Source organism: Lepidochelys olivacea (assembly GCF_965140295.1).
Source record: "Lepidochelys olivacea isolate rLepOli2 genome assembly, chromosome: 3".
Lineage (NCBI taxonomy): Eukaryota > Metazoa > Chordata > Testudines > Cheloniidae > Lepidochelys > Lepidochelys olivacea.
This window is the reverse complement of record NC_140413.1, coordinates 56,985,219-57,006,407: the sequence shown is the minus strand read 5'-3', so window position 1 is coordinate 57,006,407 and position 21,189 is coordinate 56,985,219. Positions and strand designations below refer to the sequence as shown.

General features: G+C 40.3%; 1 protein-coding gene across 2 annotated transcripts; it reads left to right on the top strand.

The window, feature by feature from the left end:
• The first annotated feature begins 1,798 nt into the window (after positions 1-1,798).
• On the top strand, positions 1,799-18,283 carry OGFRL1 (opioid growth factor receptor like 1). Of its 2 annotated transcripts, none has more exons than XM_084624786.1 (7): positions 1,799-2,267; positions 7,447-7,533; positions 7,951-8,029; positions 12,215-12,293; positions 12,390-12,456; positions 12,600-12,745; positions 14,048-18,283. In XM_084624786.1, the coding sequence occupies exons 1-7, from the start codon at positions 2,007-2,009 to the stop codon at positions 14,811-14,813; spliced, it is 1,485 nt and encodes a 494-aa protein (XP_084480912.1). In that variant the 5' UTR covers positions 1,799-2,006; the 3' UTR covers positions 14,814-18,283. The 2 variants fall into 2 exon arrangements, with proteins under 2 accessions (XP_084480912.1, XP_084480911.1); XM_084624785.1 differs by having other exon boundaries at positions 7,948-8,029.
• Positions 18,284-21,189: the final 2,906 nt, after the last annotated feature.

The following is a 21,189-nucleotide window of genomic DNA, read 5'->3' as shown; positions in this document are numbered from 1 at the left end:
TGGGAGGGCTGGGGCGGAAAGGACGGATTCATCTCTTCCAGGACTGACTACGCCGGCCAATCACACCGGCCTGCGGGGACCCCCAAAAGCGTGGGGCCCGGAGCGGTTGCCCCGATTTGCCCCACCCAAGGGACAGCTCTGACAAGAACCAGTGGCTAGAAGCTGAAGCCAGACAATTAAAAAATAAGGCACAAATTTGTAATAGTGAGGGTGATGAACCATTGGAACAAAATACTATGAGAAGTGCTGGATACCTTTCTGGAAGATATACTTTTGCCAAATATAAGTTATTGGACTCAATACAGGAGTAAATTTAATGGCATGTGCTATACAGGAGGTCAGACTAGATGCTCAAATGGTCCCTTCTGGCCTTAAACTATGAATTTATGATGCCCGTTCCTGTTGCTTCTATCTCATTCCCAAACATGTCCTGGGATTCAAGACCCAGCTCAGACTGGGCGCAGAAGCACCAAACACTGGCTCTCTAGCTCCAATTTTCTGTCTTCTTGCTCTATGTGCTCGTTGCTGTCCATCTGACTCACAACCCTGCCCAGAGCCTTTAAACTGTCCAGTGTAAAATCAGGGCCCATGCTTGTGGCACTGCTAATGAAGAAATCCATCTCATCATAGTGCGGACTTGTCTTTGGTAAATACCAGACTGGAATTTATGGTCCCTAGCCTTCCAGAAAAGCATTTTAATCCCTTTGATTTTCTTCTTAGAGTGCACTCCTATTTGTTGGATTCCCTGCATAGACAGTGTATGTGAAATCTCATTGTACAGCCTGGAACTTTGGTTCTTGTTCCCAAAATCATGGGCCCTGCTAGCATCACACTAGAGATCCACCAGTACCCTGGTGTCATCCTCCAGCTGGCCAGCAGCATGCAGAGGTGATGCCTTCGTTGGGGCCATCTTCAAAAAATGGACTTCTCTACTGGTATGGATGAGCGCAACTGCTGGTACTGGAAGTCACATGGAAATGAGAGGAAGTGGGGGAGGACTGCTGAGCAGGCCTACAGGCAGTGATAGCGGACTTCCAGTTAAGAAGCAGGGAATAGGTAGATTGCAAGAAAAGGACATGGGGATAGGAGTAGAGTAACCAGATACCCTGATATTATCAGGACTGGCCTGATATTGGGGGCTTTGTCTTATATATACAACTACACCTTCTCTCCTCCCCAGCAAAAAAAAGTGTCCTGATTTTTCACACTTGCTATCTGGTCACCCTAGCTGGGAGTCCTAAGGGATTGGAGATCCAGCCAGCAGCCTTCAATTTTTATGCTGAGGTAGGAGCCTGCATCCACACTACATATAGGGCAAGTTAGTAGCTTTAGAGAGAAACTCACCTGAGGTCTGCTCTACACCACACCCACCCCAACCCCTTCTGTGCGGCTACCACACCTGGGGTATGTCTATGCTGAACCCGTCGTTCCCAACTCAGGTAGATGTACAGGGCCTAGCTTTGACAGAGCACCCTAAAAACGGAAGTGTAGCTGTGATGGTGGGGGTATGACCTAGCTGCCCCAGTAGTACCTAGGATCTTGGGCGGAGCCACCGCCTTGCCAGTAGCACAGCTGGAAATTACAGCTGTAGCTGCAGTGTAGAAGGAGACTAGAGCTCTACCTCGTGCTAACGGGCTAGTGCCGGCGAGCCCATGAGGGACCCTGAGCGAGACCCTGCCCCCCGTGTCTCATTCATGCAGGAGCAGGGGGAGGGAAGGGGCGTGCTCGAGCGCTTGCTGTGGAAATCCCGAAGCCTCCAGCTCCTCCCTGTGTGTGTGTCTCTAGGCTGGGGACCGGCTGAGGCGCAGGCAGCCCGGGCTGCCGCCTTTGCCTTGCTCCCGCTCTCCTCCTCCCTGGGCTCCCCGCCTGCGGCCTCCCCACACTGACATGCCCCAGCAGCAGCAGCTGCAGCCCTAGCCCCGCCTGCGGCCCCTTCCCCCGGCTCTCCGCGTCCTCCCGGAGGAGGCGAAGGCGCTCGGCTCGGGGGCTGTCATCGCGCCTCCCCGATGGGCAGCCTGCTGAGCGGGGTCAGCGTCAAGGAGCCCGCCACGGTGGAGGACTGCGACTCCACCTGGGAGACGGACTCCGAGCCCGAGCCGCAGGACCCAGGCGGGGACCAGCAGCAGGAGGCGGTCGGCGGGGAAGAGCCGGCCCCGGAGCCGCCGGCCCCTCTCCCTGCCGCAAGCGGCCGGCCCGAGGAGATCCAGCAGGAAGGGGAAGAGGTGGAGGGGGGCCGAGAAGAAGCAGCAGCCCCCGGCCCTGAGCAGGTACCCCTGGCACCGTCAACTTCTGCAGGCTGGCTAGGAGCCAGACAGAGCCCCCCGGCAGCCCGGCGGGTGTTTTCTTACCGCCCCCAGCCAGGGCTGTGGGAGGTCTCCACGGTCATGGGTGTCCCATGAATGCAGCAGGCTTGGGGCGCTGGGGATTTGCTCTGCTTTCTCGGTACCCTTCCGCACGTCGTGTTGTCGGCGTAAATTTGGGCTGGATCTTTGCCTTGGAATGAGGCAAATGGGGGTGGGGGGCTGCGTGGCACCCCCGGGCTGGGGGAGGCAGACCCCGCTTGGGTACTTCGCTGCTTTCTGAGCCTGCCGCCTGCTGCCGCCTGGGTGCTTGTTTTCCTCGTGGTGACGTGTGCTCTGTATCAGGCTGAAAAAGGAGGAAGTGTGTTGGGCTGTGGGGATTTTTTTTTTAATTTTTTTTTTTATTTCCCCTACCGCAGTTTGTTTCACAGCTCATTTCTACTGGCCTTCAGGGCTGTTTGAGACCAAGATTGTTTTGATATCCTCTTAGTAATCTAATGCTATGGTTACCAACCATGGGGAATGTGTGTGTGGACAGAGCAAAGGACTGGAAGCCAGGAACTCAGGAGATCTAATCTTGGCTCTGATATTGACACCTTTGTGTGGCCTAGGGCAAGTCTCTTGATTTCACCTCTCTGTGAAGACTTAATCTCTCTTGAGAGGGAAAGTTAGTTAATATTTGTAAAATCCTTTGAGATGAAACATGCTAAGTATAATAATTATAGTATCACTTTTGGTACTTTCTGGCACCTATGACTGGAATTTTATGCTCCCCTTTCAATGATGATCCTCAGTGCAAGGTCACATTGCTTTGCTACCTATTTCCCATTCATCTGTAAGTGACCTGCAGTGGCAGCTTTGCTGCTCTCTCATGATTGCACCTGTCTTGGTTAGTCTCTAAGGTGCCACAAGTCCTCCTTTTCTTTTTGCGAATACAGACTAACACGGCTGTTACTCTGAAACCTGTCTGAGGTTTGGAACAGCTCAGGTTCCACAAATTGTGCACAAAAGGATAGAAAGTGATGTGCACTGTTGGTATAACCAAGGTATTATGCTCTTGAACCTATGACAGGCTGAGTGACTTTAATGGGATTTGAAAGTGCTCAGCACGTTACCAGAGACTGGGCTCAGTATCTGCTAAACTAGTACAGTTGCTGAAAAGGTTGAAAATTGTTAGTGTAGTAGAGCAGCTTTCAGGCTCAGCAGCAGTGGCTTATTAAGAGATACAAGACTAGTATACTGATGTCGTCTTGATGTCTCTGAGGCTTCCATATTTTTTTTCTATACTAAGATTTTATCTATAGTAGGAAACTTTTCCTTAAAATTACCACCATTGCTAGCATCTGTAGTGTTCTACAGAGTAGCGACAGTGGGAGCCCTTGTGTAGATTGGGTTCCAGCAGGGGTAGCCAATAGGCGGACCAGGGGCCAGATCCGGACCGCCAGATGTTTTTGAATGGACCCCAACATCTATTTATTTACTTATTATTATAATTGTTATTTTATTATTATTATTTTCTCCAGAATCTGGACCTTGACTAGATCTTGCCCAAGAAATTTGGACCTTGCCAAAAATTAATTGACTACGCCTGGGTGCCAGTGTATCAGCAGCTGCCAATATTTTAGTTGCCAAAACATGTATACCGATTCTGAGCAGGGCTAGCTGCTAGATGCTATGTATAGCATCATTCCTACCACTGTTACCCCCCAAGAGTAGCAGAACCGGTGGCAGCAATGGTGGGAAATTTTAGAGGGGGGGAAAAAAAAGGCTAATGTAAATAAAGCCTAAAAGCCCAGTTTGACCCTTAATTACTCATGTGCAACTCCAATGGACATTAATAGGAGATGTACTTGCACTCCCTGTAACTGAGGGTAGAAGCAGTGCCTAGGCATCTAAACTGAAAATTGTCTTATGTTTGAGGGACTGAGATGAATAATTACAATTAAAGATGGTACTAGGAAAACTAACAACATAAGATCAGTCCAAACGCAAATATATTGCACAACAAGTTGCAAGTGTCTTATGGTAAGCATTCTTACACTTGGATGTCGAAAACAAGTCAATTTGTTTTCAGATTTACTATAGTAGCAGATATTTGTAAGCCATAAAGTAAGATAACTAACCCTTGGAATGCGCTTACAATTCCAATCAGAAAGCCTGCGCTAAGTCTTTCTTTGCTGATTATGTGAAGATTATTTTTTAAACTTTGAAACACCAACATTAAATTTGTTTCTAAACTGACCCCCCAGTTGAAGGGGTTGAGGGATATGTATAAGTATTGGGTAGTACACAACGTAGATTTGTGACTTCTCACTGGACCGGATATCAAGAGTTTTAGTACTGAGTCCTGCATTTTAGGAACATAGGATGAAATCTTGACCCAGTTAAGTCAATGGCAAAACAGCCATTGACTTCAGTGGTATCAGAACTTCATCAATGGGGTCAAGCTTTTTCTTAGCTTTATAGAAGTGTTTACTTTTTGAGGTATATGTAAATGAAATAAGAACTAGAATTTTAAAATTTACTGTCATTCTGCTTCATGTATCATGGTGGAGCAGCTAATGCCTGGTATTTAATTATCAAAGGGTATTTCCTGTTCAAGTAAGCATGTTTTATCTTTAGTTGGAGTCACAGCCAGTCTATCATCAAAGACTGTTTGTCATCAAAGCAATGTATTAATGGCAAGGAGTTTGGGGTACAGTGGATGGAGGATATCCTGTGTAATAACACAGGAGTAAGCCTGGCTGTGTCCGTACTACCACAAATAAGGTGTAAAGGAGTGTTTGATTCCCCCCCCAGCCCCTGCAAGTTTGTGTATTGATTTCTGTAGGGGAGTTTTATTTCTGCATCTTAAAACAAATAGAAGTATCTCTGATTACAATATTGTAGAAAACAAAATGATGTGAAAAATAAAGTGCATAACAGAATTAAGAAAAGGAGTACTTGTGGCACCTTAGAGACTAACCAATTTATTAGAGCATGAGCTTTCGTGAGCTACAGCTCACTTCATCGGATGCATATCGTGGAAACTGCAGCAGACTTTATATACACACAGAGAATATGAAACAATACCTCCTCCCACCCCACTGTCCTGCTGGTAATAGCTTATCTAAAGTGATCATCAGGTGGGCCATTTCCAGCACAAATCCAGGTTTTCTCACCCTCCACCCCGGTGGATGAGATTTGTGCTGGAAATGGCCCACCTGATGATCACTTTAGATAAGCTATTACCAGCAGGACAGTGGGGTGGGAGGAGGTATTGTTTCATATTCTCTGTGTGTATATAAAGTCTGCTGCAGTTTCCACGATATGCATCCGATGAAGTGAGCTGTAGCTCACGAAAGCTCATGCTCAAATAAATTGGTTAGTCTCTAAGGTGTCACAAGTCCTCCTTTTCTTTTTGCGAATACAGACTAACAGGGCTGTTACTCTGAAACATAACAGAATTAGTAAGTCTCCGTATCTGGGTGCTTTTAGCTGGGTTTTTGTAAAATGTATACAGCTTGATCCAGCACCTGCTGAAGCCAATGGGAGTCTTTCCACTGACTTCAGCTGGCTCTGAATCAGGCCCATAGATTCCAAAATGGTTGGGATCTACTACAAGCTTTGATAAATGCTTTTTTTTTTTTTTTCAAGAACAATTTTGCTTTAGGGGTTTAATGATGCTTTTCACTGGAACGTAAACTTATGTTCTTATGATAAATGAAGGGGGGGAGTAGCTTCCTTTTATGGACACACAGCCAGCCAGTTAGCTATAAAATCCCTCTTGGTGGCTGCTTGCTATACCTGTAAATGGTTAAAAAGTCCCCCAAGTAAAGAAAAGTGAGTGGGCACCTGACCAAAAGAGCCAATGGGAAGGCTAGAACTTTTTAAAATTGGGAAAAAAGCTTTGCCTTTGTGTTCTGTGGTGGTTCTCTGGAGAGAGGGGAACAGAGAAAGGCAGGGCTATGACTATGCTGTAAAAAACCTTTTGCCAGGTATGGAAATAATCAGATTATAGCTAGAACTACCCAAATATGTAAGTAGATTAGGAATGTCTAGAAAGACGTGATTAGGGTTATTTCTTTTATTTTCTGTAAGGCTTGTGGACTCCTCTGTGCTAACCCCAGATGCTTTTGTTTGCTTGTAACCTTTAAGCTGAACCCCCAAGAAAGCTATTTTGGGTGCTTAATTTTTGGAAGTGCTCTTTTAAAATCTAGCAAAAGCCTAAGTTCCAGATGTATTTTCTTTCTTTTTGTTTTTAATAAAATTTACCTTTTTTAAGAACGGGATTGGATTTTTGGTACCCTAAGAGGTTTGTGCATATGTTGTTTAATTACCTGGTGGCAACAGCTGATTTCCTTTGGTTTCTTTCTTAGCTCTGCGAGGCGGAGGTGAAAGGGCTTGAGGGTACCCCACAGGGAGGAATTCCCAAGTGCTCCTTCCTGGATCCAAAAGGGGTTTGCATTTGGGTGGGGCAGCGTTTACCAAGCCAAGGTTAGAGAGAAACTGTAACCTGGAGTGGCAAGTATTAATTTTTTTAATCCTTGCAGGCCGCCGCCTTCTGCACTCAAAGTGCCAGAGTGTGGACTCAGCCTTGACAGATCTAAACACTAGTTTCCTGAATCATATAAAATAGTTTGACAGTGCTACAAATATTCTTGTTTGCCATTCAACAGTTTTCTTCCACAGGATGCAGTGGTAGCTTTAGGTATGCTTTCATGGTAAGATATGACCCAGACATATGAATAGTCTGATTTCACTAACATAAAGGTATAGTTATGCTTCACTTTCATGTTCAGCCACTTCTTATTTTGTCTTGATAAGCGTTTGCGCTTTTTAAATAATTTCTAGATAAGTTTTACATTCAGTAAATAAATCACTGACCAACCTATCGGTCCAAATTCAAGAAGTTACAGAATTTATAAATGGATCTACCATGTGTGCTAGGCCTGCTTTTGTTCATATGTTAAAAATATCCTTCCTGTCACACACACATTGTTTGATAAAAGCTTAAGTAAATTTATGCAACTGTACATCTATGTATTCAGAATTCTTGAAGCCCATTCTGAAAAATAATTATTTTAAAATGTGTCAAACCATAATAATACAAATCAGTGTTCAGCTTGGCTGTAGGTGGATATTAACTACTCTTTAAATGTTTCAGAATGATGATACAACTGAACTGACAACAAAACCAAAGAGGAGCTTTTATGCAGCAAGAGACTTGTACAAGTATCGACACCAGTATCCAGTAAGGGCATTATGTGGTTTAAAAACTCTTTAAATAAAGAACAATAACCAACAAAACTCATTAGAACAGGCCTTATCTTTCCCTATTAAGTATGAGACAATGAAAAGAGTAGGATTTCTGATCGAATAGCCAAAAGTAAATGCCAGAGGGGGGAGACTGGACCTGATGTATCATTGTTCCCTCCCAAACCTATAAAACTCCTTCATGCCTGAGGAGCTTACCGTCTAAGGTCCTGATCATGCAAACTCTTATGCACATGCTTAATTTTAAGCAAGTGAGTAGTCCCAGTGACTTACTATTTTTAGAGGCCTACCTTCTTGGTTCTAAAATCTTTTAAAAGAGCTGAATGCTAGCATACTTCCACTGTTGATAGTTTTATTGCAGACTAATAATGCTTTGTTTCTTTCTTTTCAGCAGAACTTTAAAGATCTCCGGTATCAAAATGACTTGTGCAATCTCCGATTTTATAAGAATAAAATTCCCTTTAAACCTGATGGTGAGTAATCTGACAGTAGTAGTAACAAAAACAATGTGCAATAACATAAAACTGAACTGATAATTACAGTACTAAGGACTAGATTTGTGTAATACTTATGTCACAAAAATGTCCACACAGTGCCTTTTTTAATTGACTTTTCCTGTAGTGTAATGTTAATATACTGAGAACACTGCAGTATACACCATTCCTTAAAGGTGGCTGTATAACACAGAAATTATTTATTACATTAGTCCCTGTTCTACAGGGGAACATTTCAGTCATGGCTGGAAATTCTAAGCAATGCATTCCCAATGCAGTCATGGGACTCTAACCGCACTTTTCATGAATACCAATGGCTGTTGCTTATGTTACGAACTGCACATCAAGCTGCAGTGATATCCTTAACATAGAAAAAAGATATTCCATTAAGAATAGTTTAAGGGCTGCATTATGACTGTTACAGTGATGATGCAGTAGGGCTGGAGGAAGTGCATCTTGTAAAAATCAGCACTGGAGACATTATACCTGAGAAAGCCAGGTGCAGGCTCAATGCCTCCAGTGGTCCGGGGGTAAGAAGAGTCACCAGCAGCACTTGTTACACCTTTAGAAATGGTTAAGAAGGTGCTTTTTCCAGCACAGCCCTCTGGACACTTGCTTATGCATGGGAATTATTAATATCTGTATTACTGTAGCACCTTGGAACCCTAGTCATGGACCATTATCCTATTGTGCTAGGTTCTGTACAGGCAAAGAACAAAAAGACAGTTCCTGCTCTAGAGAGCTGGTGATCTAAGTATAAAACAAGAGACAGAAGGAGACAGGTCTAGAATCGAGAAGTAGATCTGTGAGTTGTCAGCATAGAGATGGTAGTTGAATTTATGATTGTGGATGAGATTACCTACAGATAAAATGTATAGTAAGAAGAGATAGGGGGACCAAGGACAGAGCTCTGTGGCACCTCCACAGGAAGTTGGAGGAGGAATGAGGGGGATCCTCTGCTGGGCATGCTGAAGGAGTGATTAGAGAAGTAGGAAGAGAACCAGGAGAGGACAGAATCACGGAAGCCAAAGGAAGGCAAGATTTCAATAAGAAAAGCATGGAGGACGATGTCAAAGGTGGCTGACAGATCAAGGGGGATGAGGATAAAGTGCTTGTTCTGAGCTTTGGCAAGAAGTGTCCCAAAGAGAGAATAAGAAGGATCTTCCACTCAAGTGTGACTCCATATAATTTTGGGTGGTGGTCACAGGGAGTGCGAGCAGCCGCTCTATGGGGCCAACTGCTCTAGAGCATAGTGGGAAAGGAGCTCCCTGCCTCCACCTGCTTACCAAAACACTGGCTCTGAGGTAGCCATAGTTTGGTGCTAAAAGCTATAGATTTAGGGTGTGATTTTTTTTTTCTGAGTCACTCAGAATAGGCCTTCCTGTGCCCCCTGGAATTTGGTGGCAGTGCTGCCAATCTCTTGAATCATTGTGAATAACATCATTTTGACTGGTACTGGAGCCAGCATGGTAATGATGTGAGGCGCTCCTGGTGAATTCTAGCCCTGCCCAAGGGGGAAAAAAACCCTTTTACTGGCTACCTTCCCCACTGCCCCATGTCCTGCAGAAGAGCATCCAACCAGGGCTGCTTCAGAAGGCAGGTCTAGCTCTCCCCTCAGGAGTCAGTGGTGGTTCTGGGTAGGGGAGTGATGCCATTCTCACAGGAGGGGAGTGTGACATATCAGTCACACCCTGGAAATCCAGATCAGTGGGGGGAGGGCTGTGTCACCCTTGCCCTGCAACATGTGGGGCCTTGCAATGCCTTACTGTTGTAGCTCCCAGCTTGGACCTCTTACAAACAGCATGCAGCTGTTTTATTGCCAGCATGCAGGTCACTCGCAGATGTGTTTCTGTAACTGCAGCCTGTCAGTCACATTCTGGCTCTCACCAGCCTTTGTTATTCCGCAAGGTGACACCAACACATTCCCAGTTCCAGATTTCTCTCTAGAAATGTATGTTTTCTACTGCTCAGCCCTCTTCTGGACAGTCCAAATATATGTTATTCCTTTAAGGAAATAATATACAACTTGCCACTTTAAATGGAGTTACGCAGACACTTCTTAAACACAATTAAATAAAACAAGTTTATTAAAGATAAAGGGAGAGATTTTAATTGAGAATAAGCATAGGAAATACAGTCAGAAATAGTTACAAAAATAAAGATAAAATACTTTCTAATGCTAAACTTAACAAACTATATTAGATTTAAGCAAAATTTCTCACCACATGCTTCCAGGACCTCTTCCCCAGAATCCAACAGCTGCTTCTTTTGTCTTCTCAAATGCAAAGAGTGAGATGGACAGGGGGAGAAAGGAGAGGAGACTCTTAAGGTGTTTTTCACCTGTGTATGCTCACGAACAGGTTTGCTTTTGTTTCCTCCCTTCCCCCTTTCTACTTGATGACTCTGTTTATTACTTAAATGCAAATTAAGGCAAACACACACTCTTTGTTCAAGACAGGCTTGTTTGGCCAGTTTGATGCTTCATGAGTTTTGAACATGCACTTTTAACATCATATAGAAAGAAGTTTACAGTTTCACACACAATGCTGCTATACACATTTTACCATATTACTGATCAGCAAGTTGAGTTTTCAGATGATATCTCACAAGTCATACTTTGTACAAAAATTATTACAATAATGTGTAGGGTGTGAATATAGGGGTGCATCCCATTACAGGGAGAAGGTAATGAGCAGAAAGATCCTAGCAGCCCAAGGCAGCTCTGCTCCCTCCTTCCTGATGCCCTTTTGTGAAAAATGGGTCAATCTGCTCTCTGCATCCCCTCCATGCCAGGCCTGGGCAGGGACAGTGGGGGTGAAGAGCATCTGGAGCTTTCTCCCTTTTTCTCCGATCCTGGGAAGGAGGAGACGGGCACTTAGCAGATGGGTAAAGAACCCTTGGAGCTGTAAGAGCAGATAAGGGAGGCTGGAGGAGCAAAGTTGATGTGGGCACAGGGGCACAGATATGGGAAATTGATGTGGGAACAGATGTGTTCGTATTTAATTTGTTGCTGGGCTCGGAGACAGGCAGATGTGGGCTGGGGCAGGCAGACACACAAATAATTAATTAGAACTTTGTCTTGGGGAGAAGCTGGAAGGAAGTTCAGCACCATCAGGTAGCCATGTAGAGACCCTGCAGTGGGGGCCAAAATCAGCGTGCCATATAAATTTGGGAGAGTGGACAACACTGTGACACAAGAGAATATTTTTTCTTAAATCTCATGTTTGTTTTTTAGTTTTTCTCATGGTTTTTGAACTTTGGGGGTTGGCAATATTTCAGTGATAAAACTGCCATTAAGTTCAACCAGAGAAGCACAGAGCGCTTTTGAAAATCCCACTATATAATTAGAATGTAAGGTTTTGGGCGCGGGGGGTGTCATCAGTGTGTCCTGTGCTTTGTCCAGCAACTAGCACAAAGAGGTGCTAATGTGTGACTGGAGCTCTTGAGGTGCTGCATGGTATGAATGATTAATAATAATTCATAAATTCCATTTTTGTTTGGTCCCCTACTGTTGGTTTCTGTTTGTGTTTGCCAGTTGGACCCAAATGCATTAATGTGTTGAGACTAATACAAGTGGAAATTATCCTGGAGTGTTGTAGATTTTTCCAGCGTGGCTTGAGAAACTCCATTTAAATTCTTGGCAGTGCTAGTGGCCTCAGGAGTTTCAGGCACAATTAATTGAAACAAATTCCCAGATCCTAATGCACCTGGCAACCGGAGAGATTCTTGAATCAATGACTTCCTTGCAGTATTCAGGACATATGCTACTAGACTAGGATCTCATATATGCAGAGTTGCGTTAATGGAGTGACTATAGATTTCACTCTGAATATCATCAGAGTAAATAGCTTGTTTTAAATGTGATAAAAAATCTACTCCATTGAGTAAACAATGATCAACATACTTTACACAGGTTATAGTGCCATATCCTCAGCTGGTATAAATCCGCATCTATTGAAATCAATGGAGCTATGCCAATTTACGCCAGCTGAATAGCTGGTCTGTATTAATTAGCATCTGTGTATGGACAATGCTAATTATCCTTTTCTTTAATTTAATGGCATGGCTTTAGCACAAAGCACAATATAGGGCTAAAACATTTGTGATACATTTGAAAGATATATTTTATCACTACCTAATAATTTCCTGAATTTGTTTATACAGGAGTTTACATTGAAGAAGTCCTGAATAAATGGAAGGGAGACTATGAAAAATTGGAACATAATCATACTTATATACAGTGGTTGGTTACTTATTAGCTATTTTTATTTTAAAGCATTGATTTGATTAAAAGTGTTATTTTGTCCACCATAAACTAAAACCATTTTTTTTTAAACAGGCTTTTTCCACTTCGAGAACAAGGTTTGAATTTCTATGCTAAAGAATTAACTACATATGAAATAGAGGTAATATACATTGAGTTTACTGTCAACTCTCAGATTAATATTGAAGTAGGACTGTTTGTTATTGTATCAGGTTGTTGTGTACAATGCAAAATAATTTGGTTTAGAGCCATTTAGGTTTTTAGATTAACTTCTTGTTTTATTAGGAATTCAAGAAAACAAAAGAAGCAATTAGAAGATTCCTGTTGGCTTATAAAATGATGTTGGAGTTTTTTGGAATAAAACTAATTGATAAAACAGGAAATGTAGCTCGAGCTGCTAATTGTCAAGAAAGATTTCAACATTTGAATGAGTAAGTAATGGCATGCATTAGATGCCATGTAAATTGCCTTAGAATTTTTATCCTTTGTTTTCTAGAGAAAAGCAGGACATATTTTCAAAAGAATGCCAAGGAAGTGGGAAAGACAAAAAGCAAGAATCAACGATTGTTTTGTGTCTGGATGTGTGTATCTCTTCCACACATTCTTGTGACTGTGCTCCTTACCTACTGTCAATCTAACCAACAGCCATGAATTCACTGAACGTAATACTTTCAAGTACTATTGAATAAGAACATAACTCCATATTAGTTTGTCTAACACGCGGCTGTACAAATTTCTCAATTATTCCCAAAATGATGCTTCTAGCCTATTAACAAATATTGGATTATCTAAGTATTCACTTTTCTTTACTTTTAAAAGGAGGAGCAAATTCTCCACACTTTTAATAGGCTTGAAAAAGAGAAGGCTTCCCTCCTCGCCTAAAAATTAAATGCTTTATCTCAACTGTAACACTACCTGAATAGTTTTAACGTACACTGGACCAAATTTTGACCTGACTCTCACCCTGTATAATCCCATTTCCTTCACAGGGATTATCTGGGAGATAAGTCGAAGTTGAATTTGGCCAACATTTATCTCTCAGGGTTTTTTTTAAGTTTGATAGGACTTTTCTAATACCACTGAGCTTGAAATTGAAGTTTGTTTTCTTGCAACATTTTCTCCTGACATTATGGGTGCACACTGCTTTCTTAGGTTAGAGTTGCTTATGAATAAATCTGGTCAAATAATTGCCTTTTCTGAAAAAAATCAAGTACTTTTATTTATCCAGTAGCTTATCTGAGTCATCTCATTGACCTTAGTAGACTTTGAATCAGGCCCTAAATAAGTCAGGGCTGCACAGGAGCCAAGGTCTCAATCACTGCATATTTTACAAGATCAATTCAAGTGTTCAGTGCTAGCTAGCCACAGTTTTAAGTCAATGTATTGCTAAAATAAACAAATAGTAGTGATCAGATTCCGTACTTGCAGCTCTTCGTCCAAGAGTCTCCCAGCATTTTACAAACATTAGTTTTCACTCCCAACTGTCCTGTGAGGAAGGTACTATTAAGTAGTAGTATCTGCATGTTACAGATGGAGAAAATAAAGCACAGAAAGATTAAATGACATGTCCATGACATGTACACAATGGCAAACGAGATAATGGAATCCAAGACTTCTGGCTCTAGTCCTATAACCACTAGCCTATACTCAATCTCTCACGTCAGCAGAATTTATTTTTAAGCATTTCTTGTCCTTATTATTTTTATCTAATTTCAGTGAATCTTTTCTTGCAGGTCCCAACACAACTACTTAAGAATCACTCGCATTCTGAAAAGTCTTGGTGAGCTTGGATATGAGAGTTTCAAATCTCCTCTTGTAAAATTTATTCTCCATGAAGCTCTTGTGGAAGACACAATTCCCAACATTAAGCAAAGTGCTTTGGAATATTTTGTATACACCATTAGAGACAGAAGAGAAAGGAGAAAGCTCCTGCGATTTGCCCAGCAACATTACACACCTTCAGAGCATTTCATCTGGGGACCACCAAGAAAACAGAAGTTGGAGGGAAACAAAACAGGTAAAAAGCCAACATCCCCAGTTTCTTCTCACAACAGTTACATTTCTAAACATAAGAAGTGGAGAGATTCCAAGAATACATCCATAACTGGTAGCTCAAGTAGCAAAACAGCTGAAGAAAAAAAGGTAGAACTCTCAAGACATGGAGAAGAAAATGAACAGTTTGGAACAGAAACTAACTGTGAAGCTGCTAGGCAGAGCAACAGTGAAAAGAACAGTGATACTGAAAGTCAAAATTCCAAATCAGAGGAAGTTCTCAATTTGTCAGACAAAAAGGAAAAAATTCCTCATTCCAAAAAAGATACGGGAAAAGATGGTGAAAATCTGAGCCAAGATTGTGGAAATCCAACAGTTGTAGAGAGAGAGCCATGTGACAGTGAGAACTGTTCAAATAATGTATCTGCAGACGTGCAAGACAACCTCGGTAAGGATAAACCTCCAGTGGAATCCACCATAAAGAACAAAGATGAGATAAAATCATGAGTCCAAATTTAAAACTAGTTATGTTTCAAACTGAATGAAACAAATTATTCATTGTTCTTTCATTTTGGATGATATTCACATCTAGTGTAATATAAAGAAGATCATGGGACCAGGCTGGATATGAGAGCATCAGATTAAGCTTCTTAGGGGTTGATTTTTTTTTAACTCAGTTTATAGGGCACAATCCAAAATGTGTATATGCTATTTAAAATATGTATATGCTAATTTGAAACAACTATATAGGATTAAATTCCATACATTCCCCTTTTCAGTTAGGTTACAGTCCACATAGAAAGGAATGCCATTCATTTCTGATCTCACTTTGTTCATCTATTTTTTAAAAAATTAGAATGTTAGAATTTTGGTGTATTAAGATTTGCAGGAAAAGACTGCAATAATTGATTGCCTTTTTCAAGATGATTCTGCAAATTACTTTTAAGGGCCCAGGCCTTTCACTTCGTTTTGAAGTCAGTGGAAGTCCTGCATGATATCCAAGGGCAGAATTAGGTACAAAGGCTTTAATCTTAAATGAGCATTTTTGGCTGAGACTTTCTGAACTGGATATCAAAATGTTCCATTTTGTGAAGCATCATTCTAAATTAAGTGGAAGTGTAACTCATGATTAAATTGTACAAAAGCTTTATATGTACAGTCCTTGTCACAGTTGCAGGGTGAGCTGTGCTTTAGATCTCTTTAAATGTCTTTCCAGTGTGTCCCTCTGGTGACAGGTTTTGCTTCTCCCATCTACTATATAAAAAAGAAAATAAATCTGGTTCTGAATTTTCAGTTGTTGGGCTCAGGATTCTTGGGATGTAAATCCAAAAAGTTTATAGTTGCAGAAATATATTCTGTCATTGTGACACTACTTGCACATGCAATAATGGCTATCCATCCATATGTAGGCACCTAAAATAAAAATGGCCTGATTTTTACAGAAAGTGCTGAGAACCTGAGAATTATCTCTGAAAAGACAGTAAAAATTTACGTGGTTAAATACAGATTTAACTGCCTAATTATAAGCACCTAAGATTGAGCATTTTAGTCAGGTCTCATAAAGATGAAATGCAATGAGATATTAATTTCCCACAAAGTGTCATGCTACAGAAAAACGAATATCTTTGTGCCTAATAGCACTCCTGGGTTCCATAATTTTTGTTTTGTAACTTCACCAATAGAACAATCCTACATGGGCACTTCAACATTTAACTAATAAATGCCATTATATGTAAAATATTATGGTATGTCATAATTTTCCTGAAGGAAGGTGGTAAAAGTAAATATTATAATGGTGGTGTGCATAGTACATCTTAGGCAGAGGAAAACTCCTTTTTTCAATTTTTGTAAAAATTCCAATTGTTTCATGCTGTGACAATGGACCACTATTTGTAAGGATGTTTTTGTCTCAAAGAAGTATTTTAATATCTAGCTTTAGTCTATGTATATGCTGTGGAAGAACACCAAAATTCGTTCCCCTATTTTGGAAGCAGTTAAAGAATAATTGAGCTCAAGCCCCAATCCTGCAATGTGGAGCCCCCTTAAAATCTGTGGGGATTCAAGTGGATGCAGGGGTCCACTTGCATGCATCTGCATCGTATTGAAAGATCAGGGCCTTAGGGCTTGCCTATACAGAGAGTTAAGATATGTCTACACTACAGAATTATGTTGACCTAAGTTACATCAGTTGTACAGCCACCTCAGTAATTAAATTGCTTTTGCACATCCACACTATGCTCCTTGTGTTGGCGGTGCACATCCTTGCCTGGAGAACTTGCACTGATTTAACTGTCAGAGTGGGGTATTGTGGGACAGCTTCTGAAAGGCAGCAACAGTCGATGTAAGCAACACAGTGTCTGCACTGAAACTGCGTGGACATAACTACATCAACCTAAGCACTACACCTCTTGCGGAGGTGGAGTTGTTAAGTCGGCATAGCGTGCAAGTTACATCTATGGGAGTAATATTTTAGTGTAGACACTTACAGTTAGGTCAATGTAGAGCTGTCTTGCATCAATCTAATTCTGTAGTGTAGACCAGGGTGAAATCTGCTGCGTGTTAAGTTGCCATGTGGACCCTGCTGCCATTCTCTAGAAGTTCCATAGTGCGCTTGACTTCATCTGTTTCAAATATGTGCTTTACATTCACACCCTGGCTTGCCATGCATTAAGTCTCTGTGGGCATAAGCCCATAGTCTGTAAAAGCACCTGCAGGACTAAAGGGCAATTCATGTTGAAATTATTGAAAATGATTGTGTATTCATAAATGTAAGCAGTTAGTTATTCACCAGTTATTTCAAAATCCAAGGATGTACAAAACAAACCATAATATTTACAGGTTATTTTTAACTTACTTTAGTCTTAAATGCTTGGGACTTTTGTGTGTGCTTAGTACAGTAACTTGCTTCTGCCCAGTAGTTAAGGGGAGTTTGATCAATTCATATATAGATTAAAGCGTCTTTCCCATTTAGGGGTCTATTTTCTATTAAATAGATATGTATAACTCCAAATAATGTAACTAGGAATTATATGCATACATAGACAGGTGGGAATTTGATTTATACCATAGTATTTTATTCAAATATCAAATGAAGGGGCATACCAGTGTGTAACTTGACAAACTTTCTACTGGGTACGCATGTGCAAGTATAGTAGTTTATTTGACAAGTTCTGCAGATATGCTTCTCTTTGTATCTGAAATTGGAGTTATAGCTCACCTCCCCGCCATACTGAACCAAATCCTGCCTCAATACATGGAAACTCTTTGACACAGAACCTATAAAAACTACTACCCATTAAACAGAAATGCAACAATAAATGTGCATGTCTGGGAGCAAAACAGTGTCGATATTTCTGGTAATTAACAAACTTATCCTCAAGGTTGCTGAGTACTTGCAACTCCTCATTGAAGCCACTGAGGGTTAGGCTTGCTCAGTTCCTCTCAGGATCAGACTCTAAGATTCCAAGGAACCTATGTACTAGGAGTTTGTATAATATTAATTTATATTTCATGTTACCGAGATATAATCCTGCTTGAATTATTATTCTAGGGTAATTCTAATAATGTACAGTTGCATATACCTGTACCATACATAGAAAGTTTACGTCTGTGGTATAATTTTGATGGATGATCCAATAAGATAAGTCAAATGAGGTATAGTAGATTTAAATGGAAAACAAGTCTTGTTTCTTTTTAAATAAAGTTTATTTATATCTGCTTAACTAAATTATTTTGTGCACCTTTTTTTCTGTTGAGACTGAGGGTTGTGCTGGTAGTGATCCATGCAATGGGGCTTGGGTTTTTTTTTTGTTTGTTTTTTTTTTAAGCTGCACGTAAATTTGCATTATAGCATGCATACACTTATAAATGTGGCTAGAGGAAATGCTGGTTTGCCTCTAAAAGACTGATCACATGCTTACAGCCTTGTTTTGTGTGTGTGCAACATACCAACTTTAACTTTAATTTGGGGGAAAAGTGAAAACAGAAAAAATTTGCTTTTTTAATGAATTTTACCTAAAACCATTTTACACTGATTTTTAAAAAATGCAATAGCATCTCTTAATCAAAACTTGATAAAACTTGACAATATTGCCATTTAGAAGCTACAAAAATCCTTTATTCTCATTACAATGGAAATTATTACTTTTTTCCCACTGGAAAATGAATAATAAATTATAGTAAGATTTAATGGACTAGACTTTTTTCTGTTCAAGTGAAAAACATAATTTTATTGTGCATGTTTGTCAGAAGTATGAAAAATATAATTTTGAATTTCATTGACAACTGCTACGTTTACCTGGTTTACATTAGGAAAGCAGCAATCTGCCAGTAACTTTCCCCATTAAATAAATGTCAAACACTTTGACCTATGATATCATTTACTAACTCAGAACCTGCCACTGTACTCTAACAAATACATTAAAAGAATATAGTGGGTAAAGTGAATGTTAGTCACCTTAACTTTAGTGTACAACAACCTTGATAAATTGTAATGAAAACTTGCCCACCCAGTACAAATGTATTCATTTGTCCTTATCGTGATGATGACAGTAAGGATATTTTACTTGTCAGCCAAAAAAGGATGACTTGCCTCTGGTGAATAAATAATTACAGAACTGTTTCAAAATACAGTGTTTAGTGAGTGAAGTATTAAAAATAAAATTCCATCTTCAGAACAAAATTCATAATTTTATTTGTGTAATGGTGTAAAAGTAATTATTCAAAGGCAAAGTCTAATCCTAGCACAAAGCCCAAAGAGGTAAGATTTATGTTAGGAGAGAATAGTAGTGGTGGGACTATGGGATTATTTAAACCAATGTCAGATCTCTCTTAGGTCAAAAATTAGGGGTCGGAAGAGGGTGTAGAGTTGTGACAGTGTAGAAGGCAAAGATACAATCCTGAGCATGTGACAAGCGTAGTCCCCAATTTAGGTAATAGTGGTGACTGTCCTAGTACATATCTACCCTTGCTATTGCAGCTGCACAGAAGTAACTATTTTACCCAATCTAGTTGCTGAATGCTGGATGTTGAGGGTCAAGAATGGGCCAACAAGGCCCATTAATAGCCACCTCACTCTGTCCCCATACTACCCCATCCTCCTTCTTATGTATAATGGTACAATTTGAGAAGAGGAATTGGGTCAGGAGAGTGTGTATATGGAGAGGATTTTGTGTAGGATGCAGATTGACAGGTTCACCGTGCCTCTTTGTGTACCTAACAAGATGCTCAAAACCCCTTCTCTCCCCCTTTTGAACCATGAAAACCTTGCCCAATCTGCCCATTAATTTGTGATAATGTATCACTACTTTATGATGGATGTGCTGCAAAATGAGGGTGGCTTAGCTACTAACATCTAACTAAATACAACAGTGCAGTGTAATTTTGAACTCTCTCTCTGTGATCAGTCTCTCTTGGGCACCACATTATCCTACAAACCATTTTTTCTCACATCAGATGTTACTTGTACAACTCAAATCCTAAGTATCAAAGACCATGGGAAAGATACAATATACTCTTTTTAAAAAAACCTGCTTTATCTTTGATACGTCTGATGAAAATAAGTTCTAACCTGATGCAGTCTGAAAAATGTAATTCAAAATCATATGGAAATCAATTAAATTAAGACCCCTGTGGTTTAACATTTATAATCGCTTCCACATTTGTTTTAGAAAGCATAAAGGTTTTTGCTGTAAATGGCTGAATAGAAGAGTGGGTAAATAGTCTCTTATTCCCTAGGGAACTCAGCACTTTTTATTCTAACATGCTTATAAATTTGGAAGCATATCCATTAACTAGACTACACTGAATGTGTTTACTACTGAAGTTAATTATGTGAAATTTATTGTCTTTGTAGTAAATAAAGTTTTAGCACTTATTTTTGGAGGGACCTGCTCAGGACATGTTTGCTAGTCATTGGTTATTCCTTTCTTGGGACTTAACTAACTTCCTAGTTGTTCGCTCTTTCTGAAGTTTAAGTTCAGTGACAGATGGTTGGATGTACTTATGCACTGGTAAAATTTGGACTTATTGTGTACGTGGTTATTAAAATGTATTTCAGGAAAAAGTGCAGTAATTGTAAAAAAAAACAAAACAAAAAAACCCCATATTTTTACTTGTAACATGAAATGGCAACATGTCATTTTTAATGTGTGGGCGTGCTCTGTACTCTGTATTCCTTTGCAGTGTTAAATTACAGAATGCTGTGCATGTTTGTTAGTACCAATACCATATGTATGTGGTAGAAGTGGTAACCAGTTTCTGGATTTGTAAGGTACTATAAAAATATATTTTATAATTCTGTAATGGTATGGCAATGTTTTATGCCAAAAATGTATAAACAAAAAAAGCAATAGTTTCTGTTGCTTATTGCAGTATTTTAAATTATTTGTTTGTAAAATGATATACTTGGAGTTCCTTCCTTTCAGGTAAATATATTTTTAATAACTGCAGCCAAAATCTATAATAATAATACTAATTAATAATAAAGCCTCTTCACTTTAACAGCATTATTTTGGCAATGTGTTGAAATGTTATGTAGATCTGACTATTTATTCAGTATGTATAGTCTCCTGTATTTAATGTGTGTCTCTATAAGCACTTTGAAGTGACACAACTCTGCTCCTTTTGTTGTCAATGGCAAAAACACCATTGATAGGAGAACAGGTTTAAGTCCAGAGTGTTTCTTTTTCTGAAAGTCTTAATATTTTTATTAAAGAAGTGTACTCTGAAAACATGCCTTTTTGGAAGCATTTTAAGAATTGCAGTTTAATAATAACATCACAAGATGATTCGTGTGTACAGAACCCCACTGAAGTCACTGAGGTTCTGCGCAGGGCCTGTGCGTCTGCTGCCATAGATCCAGTTGCAGGATTGGGGGCATATG